Source organism: Panthera leo, chromosome C1 (assembly GCF_018350215.1).
Source record: "Panthera leo isolate Ple1 chromosome C1, P.leo_Ple1_pat1.1, whole genome shotgun sequence".
NCBI classification, from domain to species: domain Eukaryota; kingdom Metazoa; phylum Chordata; class Mammalia; order Carnivora; family Felidae; genus Panthera; species Panthera leo.
In genome coordinates this window covers 18734380-18744037 of record NC_056686.1, presented here as the reverse complement: position 1 = coordinate 18744037, position 9658 = coordinate 18734380, and the positions used below count along the sequence as shown (strand labels likewise).

General features: G+C 43.1%; 1 protein-coding gene across 1 annotated transcript; it reads left to right on the top strand.

Annotated features, from left to right (window-relative positions):
* The first annotated feature begins 4169 nt into the window (after window positions 1–4169).
* Window positions 4170–8824, top strand: RSRP1 (arginine and serine rich protein 1). The gene is made up of 5 exons (XM_042954257.1): window positions 4170–4322; window positions 4496–5077; window positions 6145–6296; window positions 7546–7629; window positions 8377–8824. The coding sequence occupies exons 2-5, from the start codon at window positions 4567–4569 to the stop codon at window positions 8491–8493; spliced, it is 864 nt and encodes a 287-aa protein (XP_042810191.1). The 5' UTR covers window positions 4170–4322; window positions 4496–4566; the 3' UTR covers window positions 8494–8824.
* Window positions 8825–9658: the final 834 nt, after the last annotated feature.

The window sequence follows — 9658 nt, the reverse complement described above, 5'->3', positions numbered from 1 at the left end:
CAAACCCAAATGACAGTACAGAATCCCTCACACCTCTCTAGGGCGGCTGCCATGGGGACAGAGGCAGAAGCTTCCGTGGTGATGTCACAGATAACATCCTCATGTGGTAAGTCTTCACGGCAGGAAACAGATATAAGCTGGATATATCGAGGGGTGCCTCTTAAATAGCATTATAAGTGTGATATTTCCAGGCCAGAGCTACCAACCTGAGACACGTCATCAGGAGGAGCTGTAGGAGTAACAGCTCAGCCATAGCGCGGCTCAGTAATTGTAGGCAGTGGAGGCATGAGCCCCCATGGGTGATGGCTGAACCAATGGCAGGAGATCCTTGGGACATACTAGAAGACAGGAATGTCACATCGGACTGGAGTTTATTGATCTTCATGTTACTTACCTTGAATGCTGCACTGGTGACTATTCGCAACCATTCTACAGCAGCTCTAGCAACAGAGATGTCTGATGTCAACTCGTCTGTGATGTAAGGTCAATGGATAGGTCTTCTTCTGTGTCACAATCACTCTGCACTTTTTCCTCTTTGCCGCTCACTCTTTAGATGAGCCTCCTTGGTTGAAAGCTCCTCTGATCCTCTTGGTCGGAGAGAGCTGAGTTTACACCTGAGCTACGATGTCATGTGTCTTGGAAGTGACTCCTCGGATAGGGCTGGGGTCTTCATTGCAATCAGCTGCTCCAGGCTGTATCCTGAACATAGCTCTGTTGACCTTAAAAGCATGGAGTAGGAGCATTCAGAGGAGCTCTGCTACCACCGCTGTTTTCAGAATCCAACATTGGTTCCAAGGCGTAGTTTTCAGTGGTGGAAAAACTGGACACCACATGACTGTCCGTGAATAAGCGATAAGGGATAGAATATTAATTTCTGGTATTTCCAGACTCTGGAATATTATACAGCTGATAAATAGAAAAAAATTAGACCTATATGATTTATCTTAAAGACTATTGGTTATAGAAGCAAGTTTTAAATAAATTTGTTTAGAATGAGCCCAGACTCCTAAAAATCCACAAGGGTGCTTGCTGTTAACATTGGTTACCTCTAATTTATGGGCAAAATAATGGGGACCTCTTTTGGAGGATTCCATATCTCCAAGGAATGGATTATTAGCTTTTATTTTGTGTATCTTTGGATTTTCTCATTTGTTACAAAATTAGCCGTCATGAAAATTAATGAAAGGGGCACCTGGGTGGCTCACTTGGTCAAGCGTCCGACTGTGGCTCAGGTCATGATCTCACGTTGTGACTTCAAGCCCCGTGTCGTGTCTGTGCTGACAGCTGAGAGCCTGGAGCCTGCTTCAGATTCTGTGTCTCCTTCTCTCTCTGCCCCTCCCAGCTGGTAATCTCTCTCTCACAAAAGTAAATACACATTAAAAACAAAATTTTTTCAAATAATGAAAAAAATTTAATTTTAGTAGGAGAAAGAGCCACTAAATTTTTCTTAACCTAATAGCATCTAATACAATAAACATTCTATAAATATTTGTGGAAGGAGACAGGAGGGGAGGAGGAAACAGGTTTAAATGTTTGGTAGAGATTAAAAAAAAAAAAAAAAAAGGTAGCCAGGAAACCAGTAATGGCATGGTAAAGCATTGCAGAACCTCTAAATGAATAGTGGGAGGGAGGAAAAAGAAGAAATTTGATCAGGCTGGCAAAATAAAATGGGAAAAAGTGAGAAAAAAAAAAAGCAAAGTAAAATAAATAAGATACACTACTGAAGTGGTAAGGTCATATTGCAGCTACTCTAATAAGTGTAAATGAGTTGAATTTACCTATCAAGTGAAAAAAAATCTTTCATATTGGGTGTAAAAATTTGGTTAGGGGTTATGTACATGAAACAAAATGAACCTGTAAAAAAGGGATCCTATTCACAATCTGCAATACCATTAAAATATTTCAGAATACACCTAGCAAGACAAGAGCCAGATGTGGATGAAAAAAGCTATAAAATTTCAGTGGAAGTATTAGTTTTCTACCGCTTCAGTAACAAATAACCACAGGCTCAGTGGCTTAGATCAAACCAAGTTTATTATCTTACAGTTCTGGAGGTGAGACGTCTCACCGGGCAAAAGTCAAGATGTCAGCAGGGCTATGTTCCTTTTGGAGACCAGGGGAAAATCTCCAACACCCTGCTCATTCAGGTGTTGGCAGAATTCAATTCCATGAGGTTGTGGGACTGAGACCTCTGTTACCTTGGTGACAGTCAGCTAGGAGCCGACCTTAGCTCCTAGAGGCTTCTCAGGACCTTGCAGATAGCGCTCAACATTTCAGATGCAGCAAAAGGGTGTGGCATCCTCAGGCTTTGAATCTTTCCTGTGATTGGATTGGGCTGACTTCGCCCAGCCCTGTATGTAATTCAGGATAATGTCATCACCAGGTCCTTAGTTTTAATCACATCTGCAAAAATCCTTTTGTGAGGTAACCAATTCACAAGTTCTGGGAATCAGGGTGTGGACATCTTTGGGGGCTATTCATCTGCCTACCACAGTGAAGGACCTAAAAATTTTTAAATACATGTATTAAAGTGTCACATTCTTGGATGGCAAGATGTGCTATTGTCAAGAGATGTCATTTCTGCCTGCATTAGTCTACATAGCCTACAAAGTCTCTGCAAGATGCTTTACTGATAACCAAAACTGGATTTTGAATCAAGTGAGGGGATAGATGATCAGAAAAGACTATATTGCTTAGAAAAATAAGAAACACTGACATTCTTTGCAGACTTTAACTCAGGTAGACTACACATATTCTAGATACCAATATACCAATATTATGCTCAAGGGCAAGGTAATGCTTTCCATTGTGTTTCCAATATTCTTACTGTTAACATCTAGGATTTTTCTGGTCCCCTTATTTTGGGCACACATTTGACTGATATGTTGAATCGTTTACAGAGACTCCTACACCCCTGTCCTTTTCAATAACCAAAAGCTTAAGATGCCATCATCTTATATGTAAGGTTTCACATTATTTCCCCGAACACATCCTTTTTACACTTGTCAAATCTGAAACTCATTTAATTTTTCCATCCACTCACACAGCCTCATGACAACTTTCAGCAAAAGTTCCTGGCAGATGGGCAGTGTCTTCTCAGTTTACTTGTGATGCCATTTAGAAAAATGTTTCTAAACATTTCCTTAAGAATGATTTCCATCGTGATGCTTCCTTGGAGAGGTTTATGATACTGTGGACAGTGCCAAGGCAGATCGCGTGGGTGGGTGCAGATTCTGTAATAAGGTTTTTATTCCCTCCATTTCTTTGCCTGTTTGGGAATGTGGGGTGAAGATGAACAAGGGAAAAGTGAATTTGTATCTCCCTCCGAAGAAAGTAACTTTTGTAAAACTGCCACTCTTTTGACTTGCAAAGAAGCTCATAGAATGACTCTATTTACAGATGTGATTAGTTTATTCAATGAAAAGTTATTTTAAGGCAATTGTCATGCTTTATTAACCGTAAGTATGTTTGGATGTATCCTATTTACAAATCCTGGAAATAAATGTCACAGTTGTTTAATCCCCAACACCAAGCCTTGGAACTGACTTCTCGGACGTCATTCTGACTTCTCAGATTTTGGGTCAACTGTGGGTGTCTCCCATTGTCTGTCTCCATCTTTCTTAAACTCTAGTAGGGAAAACGTGGGCGCGAGCAACCTTTTCTAAGTTAATACTGCATTGACAGAGATGACGCGACGTCCGCTGAAGGGCGCTGTCCCGAAGCCTGGCGGAACCCCACGCGGTCGCCCTCTCCAGCCTCTGGACACAGGTCAGGAAGGAGTCGCGAAGGGTCCAGGAAGGTTCAGCCCGAGTCTACAACTTCCCAGGGGGTGGAGGCAATGACCCTGACCCTGCCTGCACCGGCCCGGCATGAGGCCCGAGCCAGTTGCCCCGCCGCGAGACGATCCCTCACCTTACTGCTTTCAATGAAGAGAACATAAGCCTCCTCACCACGCAGCACAGGCTCCCGAGTACCCGGATGCAGCAGTTCCGCCTCCCTGGCCACGGTAACGCATGCGCGTCTAAGACTTTGCGCTAGTGGGCGGGGCGCGGGAAGAGCGGAGGAAGGGCGGCGGTTGGGCCAGAGGGGAGCCACACCCACCGCGCCAACGTCTTTGCGCATGCTCAGCGCGTAGGCTTCTGGTACTTCTGTTGCGTCTGCCGACACCTACCTCAGTTCGCGTCCGGAGGTCAGAGGTGGAGGTCTTGGGTCCGGCTTTCGAGCGTGCTTTGGAAAAACCTCTTTTCGTGTTCAGCTTCGAAAGGAAGGCTTCCGCTGGTCCTTTCCTTTCGTCTTCGGAGAGGCGTTGACTTCCTGTGGTGGTAAGTTTCCTGTTGGCGGGGGTCGGTCTCAGATGCCTGGGGCGCGGGGGCGCAGAGTGGGGGCCGCTGGTGGGGCGGGCAAGCCAGACTTTGGGGTCGCCACCGCCTGGAATCGGAGTTTTTTGCTTTGCCGCCCGCGCGACTCACTTCCGTCCCCCTCCCCTCCCCCCCAGTTTCCAGGAGCCGAGTTTCCGGGCGGGGAAACTTGTAGTCTTGGGTCGTCACGTCCCACTACGTGAACGCCATGTGGCCCGGCTCGCAGCAGGACGAGTCCCCCTCGACGTCCCGGTCGGGGCAGTCCAGCCGCCTGTCTTCGGCGTCCAGGAGCCGATCTTCTTCCCGAAGCTCTCAGTCCCGCTCCAGCGTCTCGAGCCGGGCGTCGTCGCGGAGTCGGCCCCGGCCCCGGCGGAGGAGCAGGTCCCGGTCCCGGAGGCGCCACCAGAGGAAGTACAGGCGCTACTCGCGCTCCTACTCGCGCAGCCGGTCGCGCTCTCGCGGCCGCCGCTACCGGGACAGGCGCTACGGAGCGCCCGGGAGGTCCCGCCGCTCGCCGTCGCGGCCCCGCTCCCGCAGCCGGTCCCGCTCGCGGGGACGCTCGTATTACCGACGGGCCTACGCGCTGGCGCCGGGGCGGCGCTACTACGGCTTCGGCCGCACCTTGTACCCGGAGGATCGCCGCAGTCGGAGGGGCTGGTCCAGGTCCAGGTCCAGGTCCAGGTCGCGGAGCCCCACCCCTTTTCGCCTGAGCGAGAAAGGTGAGTCATCTGCCGGGAACTTGGCCTTCGCACGCGTCTACGTGGCTGGCGACCGCTCGCGCCCGGAGCCGCGGTGGCTGTGGACTTTGGGTACTTTTATTGCTTTCGGTGGCTGTAATCCTAGTTGCTTTGGGAGGAAAGAGTGAGCTTAGCAGGTTAGTGGTTAAAACCGCTCTATTTGGCACCCAGTTTGATTTTATTTTCAATTTTTAATGTTTATTTTTGAGAGGGACCGAGCGTGAGCGGTGGAGGGGTCGAGAGAGAGAGACAGACACACACACAGAATCCGAAGCAGGCTCCAGGCTCCAGGCTCCGAGCTGTCAGCACAGAGCCGGCCGCGGGGTTCGAACTCAGGATCCAGCGAGATCCTGATCTGGACCTGAGCCACCTAGCCCGCCCCAGGCTCCCCCTTTTGAAGTGAACGCTCTTTGCTTCTTGAGATTAGAAGTCAGCTGTGGGGTCCAGTGGGTCGGGATGGAGGAAATCCTTTTTCCCAGGGGCTGGCCCTTAGTGAGGCCTTTTAAATGTTAAGGGTGACTCCGTAATTTATCCGTTTTAAGCTTTTGTTACCTACTGAGCAGGAAGAAAAGTTCAAAACTTTTTTTTTAAACAAAACCGGATTTTGTCCCGGTATTTTAAAACAAATGATTTGTTTTGCTGTTAGATAGGATCACAGAAAAAGACACAGAAACAAAAACTTATAGATAGGAGTCTGAAAATGGATTTAAGCAATGTATCTGTATCGACTCATTAGCTGTCACAATTGTGGTATCTGTAAAATGTACAAAGGAACTTGTTCAGGATACACAGCTGAAGAGAAAGCAAAAACGACCATGAAATAAAGGCCTTTAGTAGTTGTTGAAATTATTTAGGACTTTTTTGCTTTTCTCAGCAAAAAATGAGGTAGAGAATTTTGTTTTAGTGCTCAGAGCTGTATTTTATGCTCTAAAATAAAAGATTGAAACCTCTTTCTATTCATCTAAATAAAACACAACTTTATTTTGCGATTCGGAGTTCTTCAGGGAAATGTACTACAGATTAATGAATGTCTTGTTTTGTTTTTGTAGATCGCATGGAACTGTTAGAAATAGCAAAAGCCAATGCAGCAAAAGCTTTAGGAACAGCCAACTTTGACTTACCGGCCAGTCTCAGAACTGTCCTTGCACCTAAAGAAACAAACCGCAGAACAGCCGTACCAAACAATGGTGCAAAGTCTGAGGTAAGTATTCTAGGCTTAGCCAAACAAGATCTTCGGAAAGCTGCTGCTAGAAAGATCTAATGAGCCATTTTTACTTTTTACTTCACAAAGCCTAAATACAATTTGTTAGCATAATAGCAGCTCTAGAGAGGGTTTCTACCCCCATGAAAATGGGAGATTAGTGAACTTTATTTTCATGTGACACAGCAGTAATTACTTTCATAGTTGTAGGTGGTATTTTTGGCAGTTTTTATGCAGCTATCAAATTTTTCTACCCAGCTTTTGCAGAGTATTTTATCTGTAGCTTTCTTTCATTTGCAGCGCTGTGTTCCCGCAAATTCTATATTCAACATACAGTATAGTTTATCTGCTTTATTTCTGTCTTATAGAAATCATGAATGTGGTCTCCAGACATTGATGAAGAAAATCTGTTGGTAATTGATACATGGGCAAAAGCATCAGAGGTTTAACTAATTTGAAGTTTATGTTCACAGACTGAAAGTTTAGTTTTTTGTTGGTAGATCCATTATGCATGCTAGAATTTGGGACAGGTAACTGTTTTGATAAGATATTGAAGACAATTTTTTAAAAGTAAACACTTTGTCATGGTGGGGCATCTGTCCCTTTCATAATATATGCAATATATTCCAGATGTTTTGAGAGATTACAGAAGAAGAGGCCTGCTTCACTTGCAGATAAGTTTATTATAATTCTCCAGAAATGTGCAGGATGTGCATTGGCAAATTGCACTGTGGTCTTAAGTTAATGATATGAAATCCAAAGTAGAAAACTCATAGCCTTTGAGGTTTAAGGTAGTTAGGAGTTTGATAGAATCATTTAACACAGGAAAGATGTTCTCTAGGTGAACCTATCATTCAGACCCAGATGTGGGTTTGCTTAAGTGTTTAGTAGTGAACAAGATCTTAGGTGAGTTGCTTTTTCAAATGATTAGGTAACCAATGGCAAATGCCTTAGTTCTTTGAAACTAGGTATTTTCTGGTATGACTTTACTTGCAGAGTTAACTTGAATTTGCACTAGGGGAAATGTAATCCTGGTTTATGGGGAAGAGTATCTTAAGCTGATTATTAATTGATTTTGTTACGGGGAAAGCTGGAGTACTATGTCGTTTCTACTGTTAACTGTATGATTAGATCCAGCTCCATTTGTGTCTCTATAACTAAATTTATATACAGTTGGGCTGCATTTTATGTGGTATCATAAACCAAGGGTATGGTTTTTTAAAAATAACACTTTCTCTTACATGTCAAGCTGTCGGAAAAGCTAACAGAAGATGGAACTAAAAATCTCAATGAAAAGTATTGCCAGCAGAAGAGCATAGCTTTTAGCTCTAATGTAAGTATATCTAAGCGTTGACCCCTCAAAAATTGGATTTAGAATATAATTATATGGGCTTTTATTTTTGTTGGAAGGCTCATTGTTTTTGTCTACATGGTAATAATTTGGGATCTACTAAGCCATTTTTGATAGAACTTTTCATAATTTTTTGTACCATTACAAATGGCTGATATAATGGCTGCTTCTGTATCTGATATTCACATTTTTTTTGAGAGCGTGTGCGCTTATGTGCAGGCAGGGAGGGGCAGAGAGGGAGAGAGAGAATCCCAAGCAGGCCCTTTGCATTGTCAATGTAGAGCCCAGTGCAGGGCTCAGTCCCACACACTGAGATCACAACCTGAGCTGAAATTAAGAATTGGATGCTTAACCAACTGAGCCACCCAGGTGCCCCAGTATTCACGTTTTTGATATCAGTATTTACTTTTCAAATACTCCTCTTACACTTGTTGAACAATTTAAAAAGTAAATCTCAGAAAACCCTGTAATCAGAATATTTTAAAAATCAGCTAAGAGCTTAAAAAAACTAAACTATTTTAACATTATTTTGTAATATACTTTGTATCAACGTCTGATTTTCCCCAGTAGTTTTCTTGGCTTTACAGTTTGAATTGAGTGATGAATATGGGGTCTTAGCTTTGCATTTTAATTTTTAATGAAATTATTTAGTGTGTTTTGTAAAATGCAAGTCTTTTGAATACAGTGTATGTGTTTGTATAACTGACTTAAGAATTTGTTTTCTTCCAGAATTCTGTAGCAAAGCCAATGCTTCAGAAATCAGCTAAAGCTACTGAAGAGACCTCTACAGGATCTCCCAAAATAAATGAGAAAAAAAGTCCATATGGACTGTGGGTACCTGTCTAAGAAAAGAAAACTGATTTATAAGGTTGGCTGAAATGCACTTTGTTGCAAGTTTTTTTCCAAGCATTATTCCATCTCTGAGAGTCATTTATGGTTGTTGCAATTACAGTGATACAGTAATATGTAAATCCTTAATATTTAAATATTAACATTTGAGATTTCTCTTGTAGATAAGAGATAACACACATGGACCAGAGGATTCGTACAGGTGGGAATTTTGTACATAATACTTGTAAATGTTTTGTATAATACCAATGTAATGTCAAAGTGAAATTTATAAGAGAAACAGTAATTGAACTGTTTATATTTGTTAATAAATTTTTTGTTTTTTTAATTATTTGTGTCACTTTGTTTTGTATGTATATATTACATAATGAGTGTTTATTTAAAGAAGCGTAACGTGTCTTTTGTTTAAAGCCTTGCTAATCCCAAATCCAAATCCATGGACTGACAGCATAGGGTTCACTGACCCTTACCTGGTGTTTGTGAGAAATGTTGAATCTGTCTCCACCCTAGACCTGAATTTGAACCTGAATCTTAATACTACCAGTTGATATGGGTCTTCATTAAAATTTGAGAAGTTATGCCTAATATTTATGGAATTTTGGCACAGTGTTGTGCTGGACAAGTTAAAATGCAGTCTTTAGGGCAGGAAACTCAGCAGGAGAGGGAGAAGTGGAAATGCCTCATTGAGCTCTAAAATCTGAGGTTTTGTTTATTAATAGCTTTTCTAGTTAAAAAATAAAGTTTTTTAGTATTCGTTTATTTTGAGAGCAAGGGGGGAGGGGCAAAGAGAGAATACCCACAAGTAGGCTCTGTGCTGACAGCTCATCTAGTTTCTTTTTTCTTTTCTTTTTTTTTTTTAATGTCTTATTTATTTTTGAGAGAGTACAAATGGAGGAGGGAGAGAGGGAGACACAGAATCCAAAGCAGGCTTCTAGGCTGTGGGCTGTCTGCACAGAGCCCGACGTGGGGTTCAAACCCATGAACCATGAGATCATGACCCGACCCGAAGTCGGACGCTTAATGGACTGAGCCACCCGATTGCCCCTAGTTTCTCAGTCATACTAACCACTTCTGAAGTTAAGGCTAGTGGCTGTATTATTGGAGAGAACAGATAGAATGCTTCTATCATAGAACATTGTATAGGAAAGAGCTGCTCTAAAAT

Coding starts and splice junctions, on each gene's coding strand:
- RSRP1 (XM_042954257.1), top strand. CDS start 4,567: ATGTGGCCCGGCTCGCAGCAGGACGAGTCCCCCTCGACGTCCCGGTCG. Junction 5,078..6,144: donor TTTTCGCCTGAGCGAGAAAG/GTGAGTCATCTG, acceptor TTGTTTTTGTAG/ATCGCATGGAACTGTTAGAA. Junction 7,630..8,376: donor GCATAGCTTTTAGCTCTAAT/GTAAGTATATCT, acceptor GTTTTCTTCCAG/AATTCTGTAGCAAAGCCAAT.